Source organism: Thermobia domestica, chromosome 10, assembly GCF_964235325.1.
Source record: "Thermobia domestica chromosome 10, izTheDome1.hap1.1, whole genome shotgun sequence".
Taxonomy (NCBI): Eukaryota; Metazoa; Arthropoda; class Insecta; order Zygentoma; family Lepismatidae; genus Thermobia; species Thermobia domestica.
Window position 1 is genome coordinate 207,010,364 of NC_137463.1, and position 24,267 is coordinate 207,034,630.

The window sequence follows — 24,267 nt, forward strand, 5'->3', positions numbered from 1 at the left end:
AGGGATGGTCCTATGTACAATCTTCTGTAATTTGAAAGAGACGTGTCAATATACCCATGTCCTATGAAGGCGAATTGACCCCAGCTCTTATCCATATAACATATAAATTTTGTGATTTGTCAAAACTGAAAAATTGCTAATTTTTCTCTAGGACTATGGTATATATTTGCGTAAATTTCTGTGGTTAATCTTGCGTCCCTCCATGTGTAAGAAAATTGCCAAATTTATATAATATACGCTAATAATACATTTCTTCACGTGGTGGGTTTTCCTTCAAATTTATCCTATGTAGTTTTATTGCATCATATGATCATAGGGATGAATAGACTTTTCAAAGGTCTCTCATAGGACATCACTACTTTTGTGTTGTCCTCTCTAATTTATGATTTGGTACGTAAAGGACCACCCCTAAATTTGGAATTAGTAAGAGAGGAAAAAAGAGAAAAATTGTAGTTGTTCTCTAATGCTATGGAATGATGCCCCAGTAATGAAAAAACATTTTGTAGTTTGGAGGCCTTTGCAATTATTATACTGACTCACCAGAAAACTTTAAAAACAAGCGTTGTGTTCATTCACGCGTACACAGATATTTAATGAGGCCCAATGGAGGCCTTTGTGTATACGCTCGACGCTTCTATAGCCTTATTCCTTAATGGTCTTTGCAAACTTTGCGTTTCACAACAACGCAACACAAAAAAAGCAACAAGTAAATATAACTGCTTTGTCGGCTATAGAAAAGAAAAACGCAAAAATTGCATTGCAATCTTAGCACCTGATTTCTTAAAAAATACTCATTAATAGATTTATCTTAAATTTACCAAATATGTTGATAATCAATACGAATTTGCAACATTTCAATATAATTGATCTGCAAACAATGAAATGCGTTTCACATAAAGAAAAAAGCATCATGATGCGTGTAGTTTATCATGTTGCAGTGCATTTGGTTAACGTCAAAATATTTATAAAGATGTCTTATAAGAAGGAGGTAATCAAAGAAGTGAGAATTTTCTCACGTATATATTTTCCATGATAATAAAAAGGTAAATAACGGTAAAACTTTACAATGCTCGCTCCACTGGTATTCATAAGTCGTACTTACTAGACGTAGAATGTATTAGAAATTGGATAAACGCTCGAGCTGCGCTTTGACGAGTAGGACTGTTTTCAAAAAGTATAGTAGGATAGGGTAGAGTAGAGCAAGATAGAGATAAGGTAGGGTAGGAACGGGTTAGCTTAAGGTTAGGGAAGTTTTGAACCATTTTCATAAAATTAACAGTCTGTAGTTTCTAGTTTCTGAATGAATATACCAGTTGGAGCGGGTATTGCAAAGTTAACCTGTAATGTTTATCCAGAAAAAAAAAAAATTTTTTTTTTGCTATTCATGCAACAAAGAATGGCTTGGAATTGCCAGCCCGAATATTGAAGACTTGGTTCTTTTGAATTCGTTTAAAGGAATTAAACACTGTAACAGTTTCATAAATGCAGGTTAATTTTAGGAATATGAGAATTTTAAATTGCATAGAGGATGCATGGTTCTACCAAACGGAAAATTTACAGCTTAAATACGATGTGAAATATTTTTTGTGAAGGAAAAAGGTTATGAATATTGGTAATTACTGTCAGTGCACAGCATATTGAAATGAATTTTGAGTGCTAATGAAAGTTTTGTATGTGTAAGTGTGCTTTTCGATTGTCCTCATTTATGCATATACTCTCCGTCGCTGACGCGCTGCTCCTGCGGACCCTCCCTTTCACGCCCCTCTGCTGCACTACTGCCCTGACTGTCAATCTGCAAGTTGTAATTGAGCTGCTCATTTAGTGCATCCTCTAAGAGAAATATAAAGCTGTAACTTAACCTGAAAATATAAGAAATGTGTCATAATTTGGTAGAACCGTATGCTTGAGTGATACCCAATTACTTTCTCCTGTACTTATTTATTTATTTGTTGTAGTCTTAATAAGGGACACTTACGACTTTGTTTTCGGTAACGACCACTGCCGTAGATATACACATGAAATATGTCAGAGCCAAGTATGAAAGGAATGCGCGTAACCCCTCAAGATTATTTTAAGCAGTAATAACAGTATAAATGCGTAGTGTTAATGGCTTTACAATTTTAAAATCCATGAGCGACTTTCCACCTGTACTATGCTGCACGAGGGGGATTTGTTTTGTGACCCACTGGGAAATACGAGAGCCTGAGTTAGCATTTATGAGAAAAGGCAGGTAAGTTGTATAGAGGGTTGGGACCTGCGAAATGTTGCAGATAGGACGGGTGTGTATTCCTTACTTGAACTTAGAAACAGGACTGTATACTTTCACAGCATTTCACTTTACCAATGTTGTTCACATCCACTGTGTTCCATTTTTTTTTTCTTTTAAATTACGTGTTCTACCTAGTGATGGATAAATTCCCGGGAAGATTCCAAAAATAGGAATTTTCCGGGAATTCATGTACAATCATAAAGAAAATTGCATTCTATTACTATATTCCGATTTCAAAGTTAAATTCGTTTTTATATCACAGTATATTATTACTGTTGTCACCAGAGGAATCTTTAAAATGTATATTCTGAACGATATTATGTTATTTTCTAGAGAATACGCATAAATGTATATTTATTTACAATATGTTCTATGCAAGTAAATATGTGGAAAAATGGTATAGTAAGTCCCCATACTTTTAAACCACTAAACAGTTTAAATTTATATGTAAGTGGATTTTCTAAACTTGACCATACTACTGATATTATAAACATATTAAATTTTTAAATGTTATGAACAAATTAGGTTGGGTAACTATCAAAAGACACATTTCCCACCATTTTATTAAAATTTGCGCATAAATATTTATGTTCACAATATTTGCAAAATACTGACTTATCTTTAAAATTTTGCACGTAACATTGCCACACAGGACCTTTCCTCCTACCCATTTCTCGAAATTTCCATGCGTTAATTCACATGTAAGAGAAGTCCGAGTACCTCTTCAGAAATTCGAGTCAGAGAGAGGGAACAGACCGACGTCTATTACTAACGGTGGTTCGGGGTTTATTAATAGTACTTCATATCTATTTCTACATAATTTCTACATTACTTTACAAAATGGTCTCTTTTCATCATTTGTAAATTAGTACTTTGCTACTTTTTTTTTAGTGCAAATGGAAATGGAACTTAAAAAATCATATTATTATATAAAGTACAGTCAACGAATTTTAAATATTTTAACCTCCAAATTATTTAAAATCTAGAAGTAAATCATAATAAATGAAAATAAAGTAATTAGTCGTATGGTCTTATAATTTGGAAGATAAAAGTAAAGAAATGGAAATAAATTCCTTCCTGGGAATATGGCAGGGAAAAACCCGGGAATATTCCCACTGCCCATCACTAGTTCTACCCCTCTTCCAGATATTTTTTCCCCTTCTATATTTCATTCGCTGGAACAGCTGCCAACATCTGAGCAACACTGCAGTTTTGAATAACAGGCGCTTGCTAGATTCCCTACATCTTATTTAATCTTTTTATTTATGAAGTATCTTAAATTTAATTATTTGTTGAAACTGCAAAACGGTTCTAAAGTGTACGTATCGTATGAAGCAAGTGTAATTTAACAGTTGCGAGATAACTCTTTCTTGCTGATGCTTAGGGTTGTCATGAAATTCAAAGGTAGTTTTCTTAGGTTCAGTTTTCTCTTCCTATCTTGTCATTGCAAATCACCTAAAAATTTTCTTTCTTTTTGTAGTACTGGTGGAATAACCGAAATTCAGTGTACATATGTTAAATTTAAAGATGACGAGGACAGATGCTCGTAAAAGAAGAATACGCATGAAATCGGTGAGTTCTAAGTTGATAATAGCAGATATAAATACATTAAAAAAAAAAGTATAAAACTATGCAGGAAATCATTCCACACAAGATTAATTGATTTCAGCCGTTTCGTACATATGTACAGTACTTGCCTATGGGCTGCTAGAGGACAGACGATTTCACTACTAAATGTAGTATAACACGTCTAAAACGGTGGAAAGCGAAGATAAAATGTTATTTTGGGCTGGCTTTACATATGCACTGTCCATTACAAAATAGTCATGCAATCTGCAGGGGAAAGGATGAAGTCAACTGAAATCTTTAGTTTAACGTCTCATATTATTCAGGCTGAAGAAGATGGACGATAATGGAAAAGTAAATGACACTCAAGGATATAAACTAACTCATGATTACAAATATTTACTTGGACTGTCTTGATGTACGTCTGTTAGAGATTATCGAAATTTTGAATGCGAACGCCTCTTTCTCTGCGGCTCTTTCTTAGAACATCATCAAATTTATTACATCACATGACACCTATTGTTGAGGATGAGGTACAGAGGTATCAAAACAAAATCGTTTCTTTTAGTAATAAAAGTTCATACAAATACCTCTGTATTAACAACAGAAACTTGAAAAGAAAGTTACGAAACTTTTCTTGATATTCCAGTCTTCGTTTCGTGAATAATGTTGATGCATCCACTAGATTTACTTTCTTATTGGCTTATCATAAGTATCCACAAAGTGATTCTTTATTCTTCCACTTTCATCACGATATAGTTTCTTGACATACTTTTCAATAGTTGTTTTACAAAAACCACTACCCGGTAATTAGAATTTCTGTACGAAAATTTCTCCATATTGCTGCCATGATTTTCTAAAATAAAGCTTTATATTTATATAAGTATAAATAAGTCATTTTCTGTTAACCCTTTGGGGATCCTGGCTTTTTGGGCTATTTTTTAGACTTTCAGTCAAGCAGCTACTGTATCGTCACTATTTATCCTAGGATCATGGTTCATACCTCATTCTCTTCAGAATAGAGCTGGCGTTCAAATGATACCACTTGCGTGCTCATATCATATACCAGAAGCGGGAAAAAAAATGTCAAAGTGAAAATTTCGGAGGGAAAAATTTTTTTCTCGAACTTTGGCCCCCCCTGGACCCCACCTGTGTGATCGTAGCCATCTAAAAAAAATCTGAGAAATAGTACTTAGTATACTGAATGTGTGGGCCAAATTTCAAGTTTCTATCTTGAATAGTAAGGGCGGGAGAATTTTTATCAAAAATTCCCACAGTGCCCCAAAATACCATAAAACACTATGATCTCAGGGGAAAAAATTTCTGAGACATCCCTAATTACCCTAGGACTATAATCCGCCAATCATTCTCTTCAGAATAGAACTGTCTTTCAGGCGGTACCATTCATATGTCTCCATCATGTATCTAAGGCAGGAAATTCCTGACAAAAGGGATTTTTGGGGGCAAAATCTCCCTTTTTTCAACTTTTGTCCCTCTGGACCCCCCCTGTTTTTACGCAGAAATCGGAAAAAAACTTCTGGTAAATACTACTCGGTGGACTGAATGTTTGTGCAAAATTTCAATCTTCTACGTGAAAAAATAGGCCTGCCAGAGAAAATGTCCCTACTTTGCCCCACTTTTACCCTATACAGAAGTATATTTTGATAAAAATTCACTGAGACGGCCCTAATTACCCTAGAATAATAATTCGACCGTCGTTCTCTTCAGAATGGAACGACCTTTCAGACGGTATGACTCACGTGGTCCTATCATGTTTTTTTTGGCGGGAAAATGACGAAAAACGGGATTTTTGGGGTAAAAATCCCTATTTTTACCCCTTTGCCCCTCTGGTTCCCCCCCTGTTTTAGCACTGACATCGGAACAAAAAATCTGGTAAATAGTACTCAGTAGACTGAATGTTTGTGCAAAATTTCAATCTTCTACGTTCAAAAATAAGCCCGCCAAAAAATATATATACCGACAATGTCCCATATTTCCCTATATAGATGTAAATTTTTCAAAAAATCCCTGAGACGTCCCTAATTACCCTAGAATAATAATTCGACCGTCATTCTCTTCAGAATAGAACGGCCTTTCAGACGGTATGACTCACGTGGTCCTATCTTGTATGTGAGGCGGGAAAATGACGAGAAACGGGATTTTGGGGGTAAAAAAAATCCCTATTTTTACCCCTTTTCCCCTCTGGTTCCCCCCTGTTTTGGCACTGACATCAGAACAAAAAATCTGGTAAATACTACTCGGTGAACTGAATGTTTGTGCAAAATTTCAATCTTCTACGTAGAAAAATAAGCCCGCCAAAAAATATTAAACATAGGCTTAGAAAATGAGAAAATAAATTTTTGACTTATGACGTCATCACCTCCTATGTCTGGACGCAGGACGGTCTGAAACCATACGTAATGTCTTCTACAAGGCCTCTGGACTTGGAAAACAAAAAAAAAAACCGGACGAAAAAGCTCAAATAGAAGAGAAATAACGCAATGTACCATGAAAAGTGCATATGGTACAAATTGTACCATAGGATCCCCAAAGGGTTAAATGAACATAAGCATCTACGCCTCTTTAACTTATAGATTGAATTTTTAGTAATTGCAGGTTTAGTTGTAGTAAGTTATTGCATCGAAGTTATAACCTATATCTGGAAATAAAATTCTGTGAATACAAACCTGTGCTGTACTATTCATCTTGTATCTCAACAATGGATGCCATTTGGTGTGATAAATTTGCTATTTAACAAAGAGCCACTGAGAAATATGAGTTTCCATTTAAAATTTCAGCAGTTACTGTATAATTGATGCAACCAAGATTACAAGATTAGTGCAAGGAAAAGTAAATGATTTTGGAAAACTTGGCGAATAAAGAAAAAAAAATGGCACTGTTGACCACTACTAGCTCACATGGCGTGGGATTAACCCAGAACTTCTTTATACCAGATAACGCTCTACTATATTTACCCCACCCCCCATGTTTAAAGATGTAACATCAATGGAGCTAATACGGATGTTCTAACCGCTGTGTAAAAAATGTGCCCCAGGAACCTAGACGACCGGAAAAGTTCAATTGGTAGTGTTCCTGTTATACCACCAACTGAACATTCCTCGTGCAGTCAAGAGAGAAGTGAGGAGAAGGGAACCTGGCCATAGAGTATCATCGTATCTCACGCTATATCCACATATACAATGAGCTGCATTGTTGTTTGGAATCTGAAACTAGATCAGTGCCGTAAACCAAGAGTATATACTCTTTTTACAAGAAGACATCACATCGAAGATACACAAATGGCAGTGATAGGTAGCAAGTGACAATAGGTAGTCATTCTTGGCGAGATGTAGTGTAGGTACCTGAATCATGCCAAGAAATAGACATTTTCTATTTCTGTTAAGTGAAGGGTTCCAGGCAGGGCTTTAATTTACCCTACAGTGCAAAGAACAGTTTCTTGAACATTACATGTGATGTTAGTTTACCAGGCTGTCCAATTTGAAGGTGAATGCAGCTTACTTTCGTGAACATGTCGATATGGTCAGGGAATTCTCACCTGTACGGACTTACAACAAAACAATTGTGGAACTACACGGACAAAGCATTCAGTCATACCATCGCCCCAACCTACTTTGCACAAAAGAAAACACAGGAATAAAGTAATATTATCCCTTTTCCATGCATCCTGTGGATTTGATTTCCTGTAGTAAGACTGATTCTTCGACAATTTATAGTTTGTGAAATGATTCCCCTTCGTGTGTTGCGGAATAGTTTCCTATAATAAAAACTGTGCTGTAGAGCGATTGTATGGACTCATGTCCATCATACTACATGTTGTTGCTATACTGAAGAGGCTTCTAGGCGGTAAAACAGTTAATTATTATGGAAAGAGGGTGTATGGTGCCTCAGTAGTATAGCACACATCTCTTATGCGAGAGTCCCCTGGTTCGCTTCTGCACACACGAATTTGTAGTGTATAATGTTATGCCCTGGGTTTTCTCAGGATTCTTCCACTTTCTCCCACATTCATATTTCATCAGTTATTCCATAACTATTCTCTTTCGTTAATCAGCCGTCTCTTTTTAGCGTAAAGGGCAGAATCTTGCCACGTGAAAAGTTTTACGTGACCAGGTAATATCATGACTCAAGGAAAAGTCATTCGTGACTAATTATTGGCGTTCTTGCTTTCAGTCCAAGAGATGCGGATTCGAATTCTTGTGAGAACTCACATGAATCAGATACCGTGTTAAGTTGTACGTTCAAATCCCATACAGCCTCATTCTAAATACAAAGAGAGAACATCTCAGAATGGCTATAATACAAGATTGAGCGTCATTGTCAAGGAGAGTGTGCTATTAACTGCCCTACTAAACTATGCTTCTTGTTTTGAAATTTAAATCGTACAGTCCAAAACAAATGAATATTGTCACCAGATATATATGTATAGCTTGGTTTTAACCATAATACTGCTAAATATAATTATTAGCCAGTTTTGATGTGTCTTCCTTCTTAGTTAAGTCATTTTCACAAGCTGCGTTTAATCAAATTTAGTGTACTGGAAATGAAAAGGGAAAGACTTATATTCTACTGTAAAGAATGATTTTCAAAGTTAAAGTTCTAGTCTGACTGAAGTATGTTATATTTTACGTTTTCTTACAAATATTGTTATTTTATGCTGTTTTCTTTTCCTATCGAGAAAACTTTCATTGTTTTCTTCATGTTTTCTTTCTACTATTTATTTATTTGTTTTCTTTTAGAGTCTTCTTAAAGCCCAACTGAAAAATGATTCTCCAGATGGAAGAAAGGAATTGAAAGGTAAATATATATTTTTTAAAAAAAAAATATTTATTTACAGAATCTTACTTTGCACCACGAACGTTGTTCCTACTTAGGATTTTATATTCACAATACTTTAATTATCTCTGTGACCATATGTGGACATTTAATCTTAATTAAATCCGAAAGCAGGAACTTCAGCTCTAATTAGTTAATTGGTCAAATGCTATTTTATTATTCTCCATCTTTATGTATAATCGTTGATTACTTTAGCCCTCATTTCAATAGTTATTTTGGAAAACTAAGTAATAGTAATATCTTACGTCAATACTTTACCAGTAATACGTCAGTGCTTTTTCTTCTTACATAAGCTTCCTATCCTGATGTACACAGGCGAAGATTGATCCGCTGTGACCTCATCTGGCTAGTGAAAAAAGGGAATAAAAAAAAAATACTAAGCGAACTAGGCAAACGAATTACTTACCAGAAAATAGTGAAAACGTACTCCACACGCTTTTTCTAAACGCTTTATCAAATGAAAAGAGGATAAAATAGCTAAAATGTGGCTAAGGAGATAATGATGTGCTGTTTGGTATAGGTGGCTACTGTTAGCCCTTTAACTGTATGTTTTTATTTTGACAGTGCAAAATTAATGTTAACATTATTTGCAATGTATAGGTAGCGATATGCGAAAGTTAGTGTGAAGATATTCAAAAATACAACTGTTATGATTTCCTTTATTTCGTAAGCATTTCATAGATTAAAATGTAAAACAATAAAGTTATTAAAATAGCATATAGAATCTTTTTTGTTACGCAAGTTTTCATTAAAGACTTTATTAATGATGAAACGCGTAGGTTACGAGTAGTGGCAGCAGTTTCCAATCATGTAAATTGGAAACTGGTGTCCATATTAAAACAAGGCTTGAATGGAAAAGTATAAAGCATCTTTCGAACTAAATTGTTTATTATGTTCGAAAAAACTGCTTTAGGTTAACATTTTTGTGCTATCTCTGTGTACTTTCATATAAATTTCCAAACTGTTTCGATTGTTCAACGTACCTATTCTTGCAGAAACAATTAACTTCATAAACCAGTTAGTTGGATTTGTTTATGCGAATAAATTTCTATATTAGGCGCATCTACCCAGGTAAGGTAAAAACTAGATACAAATATATCTCGAGTGTTTTAGGCTATTAACATCTAAGTTGGATGGATAATGTATTTTATGCTATATAACTAAAAGAGATTGCCACTAATAGCAGTCAGAGCATTTCGATTAGTAAAGCCACTAACGAGAATCTTTAGGCTCGCTGTTAAACTTGCTATAAAATGTAAAGTAATAGTGTGTTTAATTTGTTGTGATTTTGTTTCTTTATTTTTTACAAGATACAGAATCAAAAGACACGCATTTAGTGAGTGGCGTGGAAGAAGTATTGGTATCTGATGATGGTCTGAAGGTCTGGGAATATGAAGATCTGGACAGTTTTTCGAAGTCTTATTGTCGTTTGTGTGCTAAAACTCAGGAGTCTTTGGTGCCTATATATGGTGAAGAAGGCGAAATGTACAATGTAGTTGAAAAAATTGGCCGTTGTATGGGTATTGTGGTAAGTGGAGCATTTGAGTCTTTGGTTAACAATATTGTTTGCATTTATTTATTTACTAGCAGCGTTCACCCCGCTTCGCTGCGGTCACCCCGGAACGCAATAAACTTTGTTACTTAGATAATTTTTACTTTTTCGCTTTCAAGTGATATGATAAAAACCATAGAAGATTGCAGTAAATGTTAACATTATATCGCCTGTCATTTATGTTAACCCGCCCCGCTTCGCTGCGGTCACCCCCGAACGCAATAAACTTTGTTACTTAGATAATTTTTACTTTTTCGCTTTCAAGTGATATGATAAAAACCATTATAACGCCTGTCATGTATGTTAACCCGCCGAGTGACACGGTCATGCGGGTTGCATATAAACACGTTTATTTTTATACCTATATGATGAACTAACAAAGGATTTGTACGTAATGGACACCTGAATGGTCAATTATCTCAAGACACTGGTAATTGAAAATTAAAGTGATATGATAAAAACCATCTAGGGTCCAAATCCTAATAACCCCCCAAAAATAAAAGAAATTGGTTCAGCCGTATTAGCGTGATGAGCGGACAAAGGATTTGTACGTTCTCTTTTATATATATAGATTTATTTTTGTAACACCGTTGGTTCCGAACGATATTACATTTTTGTAATTATATGCGTTAATTTTAAACATACCGATTGGTCGTATATTTTCAGAAATCTATGTAGTTTCGCCAGCAATATTTGGAAGTACCATACCGCATTTCATTATCAGGCAAAATTGGTTGCTTTATTTTTATACTATTTTTCTTCTTACATTGTAGCTCAATAAAGTTTCTATCTTCTTGTAAACTTATAAGAAACTATTGTAAAAAGGCTTGATAATATCAAATTCATGTGTATAACTAGGGCGACCATACATCCCGTTTTGACCGGGACAGTTCCGTTTTAGGAGCGTGTCCCGGCTGTCCCGCCAGTAGTTGGAAAAAGTAGTATTTGTCCCGTTTTATGGAAGAAGTAAATAATAAACTCAGTTACTTTTACTCCTGGTAAATGTATTAATAATTAATAATAAGAAAGAGGCAAGAATTGAACTGAAAATCCCTACATTAAACGTAATCTATAGTACTCAGTACTGCCTGAAAGGCAGCAGAGATCTTAGCAGTTGCTTGTTTGTTGAACGAACTTTAACGTGTCTTTCCTTTTTCATAAGTATCGAATTACTTGACCCCGCCCTGTAACAAAGGGAGAGGGAGCTCTGATATCAAGGCACTGATAAGAACAAAAGTAGACCTAAAAGTGTAGGGTTGCAGGAACCTGTCCCGTTTTCAGCTGAAAATTTTATGGGTCACCCTATATATAACAAACATAAGAATGTTTACACAGTCTGTAATAATTAAGCCAGCGTATAAGTCGAGAGTTTATATAATTCGATCCACCTTATGACATTTTTTAAATCACCTTCACAGAAAGGATTATAATGTGTAATAAATAAATAAATAAATGTAAATGCAAATAATATCATTAATGTAAAAGCACTCAGAATTAAACAAAGATGATGCAGCATGTCACCAAATATATGCCGTTGTAATTGTAACTGACTTATTGTTTTAAAGTGTACTAGATATTAGGGATCTACAATGTAAGAAAAAAAGAAATATATAAATAAAGCAGCTAGTGAGGATGGGACACATTCGTACCTCGAATACCGTCGAATTAAATATGCAGATTTCTGAAAATATAGGAACAAAAGGTCAGCTTATAATTATTTACTTAAGGTATTAATGAAGTATATCTCTTGCCTTGATTCAAATTGTTTCATCCATTGCTTTCTTTTAGTTTTTACCTCTTCTTCGAAGAAGTCTGTTACAGTAAATGGAAAACTCTGGCAGACAGTAAAAGGATCACGCATTTAATGTTTCACTTTTGTCCGATAGATGTCAACCACTGGAGGACATTTTGCTCCCATCTAACGGTGCAATGTGTGAACTTCTACCACCTTTGCCTCAGTAATAAAAGCGGGATATGGAAAGCTACCCTTAAAAAGTCACCGTTACCCGTGAATATGTCAACACATTGATTCCATTAACTAACTGGGCAGACGGAAACAAAACAACTCAATTTGAGAAACGCTGTAGCAATAAACAAAAGGTAATATGTACAGTGCGACCAAGTGGCTTCCTTTTCCTGAGGTCACTAGTATCGCTGTTTATATGGTAGCAGACGGTGTTTTTACAGAGTTGCCAACGGCTTAAAGCGTTAGGAAACTAAACGTGCTAGAGACAAAACCAGAAAGTAGTCGAGAGGGAGAGGCAGTGTCGATAGCAGATAATACATGTTGTTAGTGCTCGGTATGTTATCTTTCTTAAACAATCGGCATACGAACAACATAAAGAATTATTATTTCAGAAAAATGGTAAAAACTTTTCTTCTAATATTAAACAAGACGGCATAACCATTTGAAAATAATTTATTATTATTATTATTATTATTAGTGTCTGGCGTCGCAAGCGGTGGGCGATGACCCAGGGCCTCACGCTTTCAGAGACCTCACAAAACCAAAGAGCCTAAATACAATTTGAGGCTGACTTTATGAAAACCCATCAATTCAATGTATGTACAATTATAAATTCGGATTTGTTTACATAAAACATTACACAAGGTGGCTTGAAACAGACTTATCATTTGTTCTTGTAATATTAGGCCACTAACCTAGGCGACAGGCAGTGAGCTTACTTTAACATTGCAATAATGAAAGTAGATATATTTCTTTAGCACTAATAACTTCGTTGAGATTAATTGATTTCGATAATTTATTATTATTATTAGCTATTAAAAAAAAAAAAAAAACCGGAGACGTTACAAACTTTTCTTGCCCAGCGATCCGCGAACATTTCTCGTGAGTCATCGTAAGAATTTACTACCTGACGCTAGCTGTATCAGGGTTTATAGTGATACTGGAAATACTTGAATTATACTGGAATTTTGATCCATACACTGGAAAAATCATGAAACTAGTAATTTGTCAACAATACTTTTTTTAATTGTTTTAGAAACAATTTTGTATCCATTGAGATTGTAAATTTTTCCAGAGCAAGAGTTGTATACATTTTGTAATTAGACAATGGGTGGAGTAGAGGGTTGTGAGGGGAGTTAGGAGGCCCTTCAAAAATGTTAAAAAATCATTGTATTTAAAAAAATCAAGGTTAACTAAATTTATTAAAAATAAAATATTCTTTTGATGGTAAAAAATTACAAACCTAAAATCATTAAGAGTATGATTATTCCTAAAGAACTTTAAAAAAATCATTGTATTAGGCTCAGGAATTTTGCTGATAATTATACTGAATATACTGGAAATATACTGCAATTTGAAAATGAAACTCAGTAGATACCCTGTGTATGTTGCCATAATAAATTAGAATTAATTTAAAATGCTTCTGTCCAACGCAAGTATAATGTTATACTGCAGTGTGTCATTTTAGTAAATCTCTAATATTTTAATATGATTTGACTGCCGACTAATTTGTTTTCCTGTCTGTTTCTTTAGGAAACAAAGGAGGTATCTGGGGTAGATAAGACATGAAGCAGAGGTTGAAAGGAATATTCAGGTGGTTAGGTCAGTGGATGCACCCTGTAGATTTCGGTGAACTAGAAACACCTGACAACTCCTTGTCATACTTTTCGTGGAAGCATTCGAAATTCCAGTACGATCAATCGGTTCGCATAATTGTCATACTAATGACAGAGTGTCAAACTATACAAGTGATTCAACACAACGGGTCGTGTGGTCTTCGTGAACTCTGAATGTATATATATATATATATATATATATATATATATATATATATATATATATATATATATATATATATATATATATATATATATATATATATATATATATCATTATCATTAGTGTCCGTAATCGGTATCAAGTTGTGTTTTGTGTACTCGGTATGTGTACTTGGTAGAACAAGTTAGCATCTAACATTCTGGTTTCAAAATCGCTGAAATCTCGGGTTCAAATCCTAGGATCGTCTCTTTGTAGTAAGAACTATTGTTCCGCGAACCACGGATTATAATCAATGTTACTGGCGAAAAATCCAATTGTCCTTCAATTACCAGTCATCCGACTGAATTTATCAAATTCCTTTTAAACACTTAAATAATATTGCACAACATTATTAAATTAATAATGTATTGAATAATATTTCAAAATTCTCGTACATTTCGCACGACATTCGATCAAACAAAAATGTGTAGATGGTACTTTTCTTGGGACGCAGATTACTGAAACATATTCTGTAGTTGGTAACCCTGCTAGCAAGGGTTGTTTTGATATTAGTTTCACTTGTGGCCATGACCCGGTAACCGATCTGTCGACCTATAAGAATATACAAGAGATTATGAGTTAATGTTCATTTAGGGTCGAGACTTAGTTGATTTCGTAGGATAGATTTATTTTTTTCATGGAATGTGATAAGTTTACTTGAGTTTATAGGCATACGTGAAGTGAAAATTGCATATTGCGATATGAACCAAGTGTTAGTAACTTAGTTCATGGATTAACTAAATTCAATATGGTTTCCTTTAACATAATGAAAACAGGGAAACGGCTGTTACCTAGAACTACTAAATAGATTTAGAAGATAGTAAGAATAATTGTAATCACTGGAAATGTCCCTAGTGTAAAATTTTCCCTTTTTTCAGATTTTGCCTCACGATAGTCTTCCATTATACATTTGTCAATCATGCCTTACGAAACTGAACATGATGCATCAAATACTTGAGTCTGTTACAGAAGCAGATATCGAGCTGAAATCCAAGTTAATATTGTTTAAAAGTAATCACCAAGCCAACGCTGAAAAAGATTTGACAGAAATTGGAAACGTTAAAGGTAAAACATATTCCTTCGTTTTTAAGCACACTAATCATGTAATTTGTAGTATGTAAATATGAAATACAAGTAGAACAGGAAATTTTTAGAAGAGGTGGTAGCATTTTGTAATAAAAAAATAGAGAAGTGAGAAGAGGAATAGTGTAGTGTATGGATAAGTAAAAGATAATAATGTTGAAGTTCAAAAGTGTGTAAATATAGGAGTTTATATATATAAAGCTCGAAAATGGTCCAAAATTCAATGTATCCAAAAACAAACAAACGTTTACTCGCACATAAATTAAACCATGCGTACCATGGAAAAGTACAGTACCGCGTACACTGAATTAACACAAACCCACATATACGAATAAAAGCTTTAATTAAATGTTCTTACTTAAAGAAGGTTGTGACATTCGCTTGCTTTCAATTGATTATTTGTATTCTACCAACAAAACCTTCAATTTCATTTATTGAGTGTAATATCCTGTAACATTTGGCTGACATTCAATAGATCACGTAAAGAATAGATCATCGCATTCAAAATTTTCAACCATTTCGGAAACTTGGAAGGTCGGTGTACGCTGTTTCTTTACTCCATCGCCTATCTCTTCTTTATCTCCTTCATCATCAGATAAATTATTTTTTGTCACCCTTTCCTACGCCTGTCTTTGGATAACTGAAAACCAATTGTAACTGCATTCTTCTGTTTGCAATCAGTCAAAAAAACTAAATTACTTCAAATTATCCAAATAGGAGGTTCAGACGTTCGATTTACCCACAATTTTTTACTATTATTTTGGATGCAGTTTTCAAGGAAAATAGACTATTGTCCATATTATCCAAGTTATAATTAAAGAGAGTCCGCTGCGTATATATATGAAAATCATAATGTAAGTAATACCAAAAGTTACATAGTGGGAGTTAACGCAGGTGAGAGTATTTAGATTCCGTTGCAAATCAAGCTCATTTTAACGTCTCAAAAATACAGTTAAATTGGAAGAGGGATGTCTGTTAAATCCAAATAAACTTTTGATAACTTACATACTAATGAATCTAAACGATAATGTACTTGTAGCATAAATGGAAAGAAATGTTGTTACCCGTGACTTTCTGAAAATTATATAAAATTGTGTGTGTGTATGTGTCCCAAAAGTAATGGTAAAAAATGAAACCACAGATTCCTAGCACCAAAAGAAGAAGAAAAGTTTATATGACATATAGTCCGGAAGTGGACAGAGGCAGAGCTAGACAGCTTCGGATGTGGAGCGAAAGGAATTTGCTGACTTACAAAACCACATTGAAGATAAGTGTGAACAGTTACACAACACACCGGAAGCGATGGAATGTATTCGGAACTCACGATTAGCACGTTGCATAGATATGGGAGGACAGCACTTTGAACATCTTCTGTAGGTATGTTTATTGTTAGCACGTACGACCAAGTAGTTTGTAGTGCTACTCTGTGTTAGATACTACGTTACAAATACAGTACGTCGTTGTGTATTCTGCCTATTATTTCATTATATTAGGCCACTAGTTACACTTCTTTTTATTTCTACCCTCTCTCTCTGCAAGTTTCTATCTGATATACTACTTTCCATTGCCCCCTCAGATTATGCAATCATGGTCAGTGGTCTTTACTTTTGACTCCCATTGTACATGAGCGTGCAATCGTGCTACGGATAACAACTTTTTTCTCTATGGTTTCCATCTTTGCTGTACTGTTTCAATACCCCTGCCATACAGTCATTTGGTGAATCCCTAAATGATGTAAGGAGACTCTCTGGCGCAGTTATGTAACATGCGTATAACATATCAAGCCAATATGATTTTTACATATTTATGAACCCCTCCCTAGCTCCTATCAATCCGCTGGCTAGTGTGAAGTTCCTTTCTCCTCACATTCATCCCATTCCGCCCCTGTCCACTTCCGGACTAAATGTATATATATATATATATATATATATATATAGATAGATATAGAGATATATAGATAGATAGATAGATAGATATATATTAGGGTGTACCGAAAAAAAACTTTTTCTCGAAATGTTAAGGTGGGTAGTGCGGAAAAGTGGCCATTTGTGACCAAAAAGACGCTAGATTTTTTTCAGATTTTTTAGTGATCGTTTAGGTGGCGTGCATCGACTTTGGTTATGCAACCACGCACAACAATTTCACAAAATTATCATTTTGCCCCTTTTTATGTATTTATTTCTACTTTAAAATCGTGTTTCTTTTGTTCATGGCAAATATATTAAATTTGTGCCTCAGGGAAAGGGTTCTATGTTGTTTATATCGGTGAAGCATGAAGAAAAGAAAATAAGAAAAAGTAAAGCGACTTTAATGTAAAAAAAAGAATACAGTAGCAGATTTAGGCGGGGAAGAGATTGTGTTATCATTGTTGGGTAGAGAGAGAGTAGAAGTTGGTAGTGGGACGCAAACTTTGGTACTTTCGTAGGGGTTACAAGGGGGGTGGGCAGAGGGGTTTGTATGTTTTCAATAAGAGACGCTTAGTCTGACTTGAGCTTTGCGGCTGTTGACTGCTAGTGTTCCGCGTGTGTCGATAATTGAATTGCGTTACTTTTTGTCGTTGTTAAGTGTTCACTGCGCACTTACTACCATTTTGTAATTCTTATAAAGTGTTTTTCCAATGAGTAAGAAGAAAGTGTTGCGTCAGACGGACAAGGACTTGCTATTTGGTTGGCCAAAAGAGCTTCCCGACAATAGACTTCCAAGTTATCGTGATGTTATGAAACATTTCCTCTGGGAAAGAAACCACAGAAAGGATGTATTTGGTGGAAAATCCTTCCCTCACAGATTTGACGAACGCTACCGCGAATAAGATGATACAAATCTGGACAAATGCTTCGATTCCTACAGTTCCTAAAAAACGAGTGGTGGACATGATTTTGGATTATAACAATTCTTCAGTGAATTTGCGTAAATCTGCAAAACATGCTTCGACTCAAGAAAAACTACAACGTTTTATGGATAGTGGACACAAACTCTTTGATATTTGTTCGTGCAAGTGTACCGACCCAGAAAAGTTGTGTAACTGTGAAAGAGTAAAAAAAAAGTGCCAGAAGCAGAGAAACCATTTCTTATGGACCAACGAACGAATAGAAAAAATGATAATTGAAAAAGTGGATCCTGAAATGACGAAAATAATTATAAAAAAAGTCTGAAAGAAGGAAGAGGTCTGCATCAGAAACAAGTATTTCAGATACTAGTATGAAGAGGAGGAAGACCGGATCTCCGGTAAAAGAAGACTCTTCAAGTGTAACTGATATTTCTGGAGCAAGTGATTCGGAGTTTGAGCCAGTGGCATCAGCCTCAAAGTCAGGAAAACCACAGAAACGTCTAGATCTAAATGCCGTTGCTTCAGCTGCTTATAGAACAGGGGCTGGCACGTAAAACCGGCCCGTCGTAATATTCTGGTATATTGTGTTTTTGGCAACACTTAAATAATCTACCTTCCTACCAAGAGATGGCGTGTCGAGGTCGGGTCGACTTACGTGACCTGCAGCAGTCACGTGCAGCCGCAGCCAGTGAAACTTGTCGAAACCAGTTGAGAAAAAGGCCTCGTTGTGTTAAGCCGGGTGAGTGTCAGTGTGTGATAATGCCGTATTCGATACCCGAGCGTGTTGCCATTGTTGAAGGTTCATTCTCACTGGATCTTTTGTGAAAACAAAGAATTTGTTTCGGGAGAAATTTCCAGGACGTTCTGTGCCAGCAAAAAGCACCATTCAGGAATTGATTGAAAAATGGCGGCGTACAGGATCGGTTCAAAATGCTCCCAGGAACAGACGACCATCTGTCTGCACACCTGAATTAAAGATGCAGGTGGAGGAGATAATGACAAGAAGTCCTCGAAAGTCAACCAGGAGATGGAGTCAACAGGTCCATGCGAGTGAGAGAAGTTGCAGACGTGTTTTAAGGGGACTGAAGTTAAAACCGTACCGGATAAGTGTTGTGCAAGAACTGAAGGAGCCTGACCTGCAGAAGAGGGTGCATTTCTGTTCATGGCTGTTGAGCAATGTCGCCAGTGGTTTCTTGGATCCACTAATGCTCATCATGAGTGACGAGGCGTGGTTCCACCTGTCTGGGTACGTAAATTCCCAAAACAACCGGTATTGGTCGACAGGAAATCCACATGCAATCCACCAGGTACCCTTGCATGATGATTGGTGTTTGGTGTGCCATTTCCGCCACACGCGTTATTGGGCCCATATTCTTTGAGACGACAGTGAACAGTGACGTGTATATGGGAGTCCTGGAGGAGTTTTATACACACTTGACCGAAGAGGAGCGTCAGTTATGTTACTTTCAGCAGGACGGTGCAACATGCCATACATCAGCTGCATCATTGTCCCTTGTGCATGAGATGTTTACATCAGAGAGGACAATCAGCAAAGGCTTGTGGCCTCCTCGGTCACCAGATTTGTCCACGTGTGACTTTTACTTATGGGGACTGTTAAAGGGAAGAGTATACGAAACAAATCCACACACAATTGAAGAACTCAAGACCAGGATCCAGGATGTCACCAATAGCATTACAACACAAGAACTGACAAGGGTATATATGAATCTCCTCAATCGTGCTCACATGTGTGTTGAAGTGGGCGGAGGACACTTTCAGCACCTGCTGTGAAGGTGAGTAGTCATATTCAATACATTACATTTCATTTATGTGTTGTAGTTAATCATATTCAATACATTACATTTCATTTTATGTGTTCACTTTACGGGCCGGTTTTACGTGCCGCACCCTGTAGTATCTGCTACTTTGGAAGATGCGGGAATGATTTCACATGACAACAAAGATAATGTTGTTGATAAAAACAAAGTGGCGCGAGAAATGAAAAAACTTCAAGCTGAAATTGAGTCTACATCAAAACCAGATCTAAAACCTATCAGTGGACTTTACTTTGATGGGCGTAAAGATAAAACTTTAGCAAAGGAGCAAAAAGGAGATCGTTTTTACCGAAAAGATGTCTTTGAAGAACATGTGTGTTTAGTAGAAGAACCAGGGTGTGTTTATTTAGGGCACACAACGCCTTATGTGGAACTGCAGAGGAGATTAAAAATAGTATTTTTCATTTCATTGTAGAGAACAACATTGATTTGTGTGATATACAAGTGATCGGATGTGACGGCACACCGGTAAATACAGGATGGAAAGGTGGAGTCATCCGTTTGATTGAAGAAAAAGTCGGCAAACCACTCCAACACGCAGTTTGTCTTCTTCATTTGAACGAATTGCCGTTTCGCCACTTATTTACAACATTAGATGGCGCCACGGAAGGTCCGTCAAAACTTTCAGGACCAATTGGAACAGCCATACAAACCTGTGAAAATCTTCCAATTTGTAAGCTTGAACCTATCACAATTCCCTGGGTGAAAGAAATGTCAGGTATAACAGATTTAAGCACGGATCAACAATATCTGTTGGATGTCTCTTCAGCTGTTTCGAGGGGTGTTTGTCCTCGCAGTCGAGCGAGGAAAAAGCCTGGGCCACTTGTCCAGTCACGATGGTTAACGACAGCATGCTGTGTTCTTCGGCTGTATGTAAGCACACCCCACTCCTCTGAACAGCTGCAACTTCTTGCAAGGTATATAATGAACGTGTACGCAGCAGTGTGGTTTGAGATCAAGAAGAAACCATTGATACTTGACGGAGCCCGACACCTCTGAAATATGATCCACTTGTCCCGATTTCTTCCAGACCACTTGAGAAATCTGACTGATAGGGTCATTCAACAAAATGCATTTTTTGCTCACCCTGAAAATCTTCTGCTGGCTTTAGTAACGGATCAAAATCCAGACATCAGAAGTCTTGGCTGGAGAAGAATTAAGAAAGCAAGAGGATTGACAAAAGGCAAGAGAATACGAACTTTTGTTTTATCAGTCATCAATTTTAATGCAGAGCAATACTATGAGATAATTGATTGGGCTTCATGCTCCCTTCACGAGCCTCCGCTGACCAAGAAGATGACAAATGAAGAAGTAGATGAATACATTAAAAAAAAAAGAAAGAAAAAAAAGTAGAATTTCAAGACTTCCCCTGTCACACCCAAGGTGTAGAGCGACTTGTAAAAATTGTTACAGAGGCTGCTTCTTCCGTTTTCGGCGTCAGCGCACGTGAGGGCTACATCAAAGCAAAATTGAAATCTAGAGGACATATGCCGACATTTCAAACAAAAAGTGACTATAAAGTTAAAGGAGAAAACTAAAAGAAAATCCTGGCTAGCCTCTTAGTAAACTTCTGTTTACTATGATAATTTGGAGTGGGTGGAGCTCGCAGTCCAGCTACCTCCTCGTGGTGAGCTCTGGTTTATTTTCATAGCACAATTAGCAATTAAAATAAGCGAAGAGCTGGACAGAGACTGAGAAACGGTAATAAATTTGAACGCTGAAAAACCGTGTTTTAGTGTTTTATATCGAGAAACTATCGAAAAAATTCAAACTGAAAAGAAATTAGAAAAAATCCATAGAAAGAAAGGAATTTTAGCCGAAAATCACTTTTCTAGCCAAAAATAATACGTAAATAACATAGGACACTCCTTAAGGCAGAAATTTAATATATTTGCTAGGAACAAATGAGAAATTACTTTAACCTACAAATAATTACATAAAATAATCAATTATTAAGAATTTTATGAAATTGTTGTGCGTGGTTGCATAACCAAAACTTCAAAGTCGATGCGCGCCACCTAAACGACCTCCAAAGAATCTGAAAAAAATCTGGCGTCTTTTTGGTCACAAATGGCCACTTTTCCGCACTACACACCTCAACATTTCGAAAAAAAGTTTCTTTCGATACACCCTAATATATATATATATATATATATATATATATATATATATATATATATATATATATATATGTGTGTGTGTGTGTGTGTGTGTGTGTGTGTTTATTTTCAGATGTATTTAATCAAAAGGAATTGTTAAACATTTAAAAACATTACTCTTGTCTCTAGAAATAACCTTGTAAGTTACATGATAGTATACAAGTTAGGGTGCCACAACAATACATGTATTATTATTATTTTTATAGCTTTTATATATTTTGTGATTTTTAATTAGTGAGAGTTCATTTCATGATCTTTAATGGTTTGTGATCTATTTTTATTGGAATGTTGATGCAGGGAATCTTCTTAAGAAAAATCCAAATTTAATTTTCGAAACTTCTTCTAAATTTTATGTTTTCGAAATTCATGCATAAGCTTCTTTGTTTGGGCAGAAATTATTCTGATTGGGAAATAAAAATCACATTAGGTCGAGATTTACTTCAGATTTCATCATTGGAGCAACATCGTTTCATTTCTTTGGGCCGTGGTGGCTCAGTGGTAAAGCGTTCTTCTCTGGTGCATGGGGTCCCGAGTTCAAACCCTGCTCCCGCCAAGTGAACTTTGTGGTGGACAAACACCGTGTGCGTGGGTTTTCTCGGGGTTCTCCCGTTTCCTCCCACTTTCTTCATTCCACAATTTCATTCATATCTCATAATCACCGTCTCCTTTGCCTAACCGGCATAACCATGGGACGTAAAACTAAAAGATTTCGTTTCCTTTCTTGAGATCTAGGAGCATCTGCTCATTGTGACGTCAGAGATGAACCAATTAGAAATCTTCTCTTTGACCGTCTGTCTTTTACCTTGAAAACTTGTGTAGAGTCGGACGCTCGTCCATAAAATTTTGGATAAATTTGATAATCGTAGAAGCTCTTAAATATCAGTAGTGAACTGCAGTACAAGAAGTTATTCAATTTGGAAATTGGACATAAATAGTGTTCAGTGCTCTATCCAAGCTCGAACAACATTTTCGAGTAAATCGGAGGAATAGAAATAGAAGCTGAAACGCTGTCCGCCATATTGGGAAGACGTGTCCTGTACCAGTTTGTTGTGGTTCCTAATTTTTGTGTGCACTGAAAGGTATCCGGTGAAAAGGAATATCGGTGTAACGTTTAAAACCTAAATTTAACATCGAGATCTGGACTAAAATTAGCAGAGTAACAGAGGTCACTTGTGTTCTAAATCGCAAGTAAATACTAGAGAGATTATAGTTCGCACAGGGATGTGACATTGGCCAGTAAGGAGAGTAAGGAGACTTTACCAGTGAGTGTAATTATTTGATTCCTATCTAATCTTATAAACATGTAGTTCAGTGATTGATGCTCATTTGAAAACATCATTATACATTTTTAAAAGGTCCCGGTTTCCTTAGGAGCTGCGTTCACATTCGTATACCATGTGACCTAACGTGCATACTCAATAAAAGAAGGGTTGTAAATACCCGTTCCGGTTTCCTGGTATGGCCTTTACACATCTACTTATTTTCAGTGATCTTTAGTCCTGGACCAACTGGGAGGTCAATGTCTTGTGTCGGTAGTTTGGGGCTTGGAACCTTTTCTACAGAAGGTTGCAGGTAGCAGGATTAGATGTGGAGCTCTGAGTTGTGATGTAAGATGTCCTGAAACTCTTTTTGGGCTAAATTTGAGTTCTGTTTTCCGGGGACATATGGACACACAAATATTGATTCTTAGTTATACTCTACACTAGCCCGGTAGATGGTGTGCCCATCAATCAATAGTACGTTTGAACCATCGATAGTCGTAAGGAAAGTGAACATCACACAAACATATTAATTAATTAATTAATTATTTAATTTAAAAAAAAAAGGAATATTACAATATTGTTATCGTTTAGTGGGAAAATAAATAGGGGACGAGACATATACCAAACGGTAGATCTCATTGAGCTGAACAAAATAATGAGTGAATGCAAATCCTCATGCGTAGTTTTCGAGAGGAACGAATTGTTTTTGTCAATTTAAAAATTCAATGTACCGTAACATGCCACGTATTAAGATAAAACTGATACTGAATTATATACTAATCAAGCATGTAATTGTGGTAAGAGCAAAATAACAGTATACAGTTTAGTTAGTGAATATATCTTAAAATTATGATTAACTCTTAATCGTTAATTTTTGTTTCACTGTTCAAAGATAAGGCATGTACACTCATGTCCAAACTGATTGTCGTATATCTATAACTGTCTTCTTGTAAGAATATAATTTGATAATGATTTCGCAAGGTACTTTTAATACTGATACTATGTGTATAATCGGAAAAAGTATATTTGTGGTAAATTTCATAGGAAAAGAATTATAAATACGAAAATTAGAATGA

At 35.8% G+C, this 24,267-nt stretch overlaps 1 protein-coding gene across 1 annotated transcript in view; it reads left to right on the top strand.

Annotated features, from left to right (window-relative positions):
- Nucleotides 1-904: 904 nt before the first annotated feature.
- The window catches only part of LOC145662945 (uncharacterized), an 86,852-nt gene continuing 63,489 nt past the window's right edge, over nucleotides 905-24,267 (top strand). Inside the window, exons 1-4 of the mRNA XM_081728980.1 lie at nucleotides 905-988; nucleotides 8,593-8,650; nucleotides 10,000-10,217; nucleotides 14,904-15,090. Of these exons, the coding sequence (XP_081585106.1) occupies nucleotides 911-988; nucleotides 8,593-8,650; nucleotides 10,000-10,217; nucleotides 14,904-15,090 (541 nt within the window). The 5' untranslated portion in view covers nucleotides 905-910. The remainder of the gene's footprint in view (nucleotides 989-8,592; nucleotides 8,651-9,999; nucleotides 10,218-14,903; nucleotides 15,091-24,267) is intronic.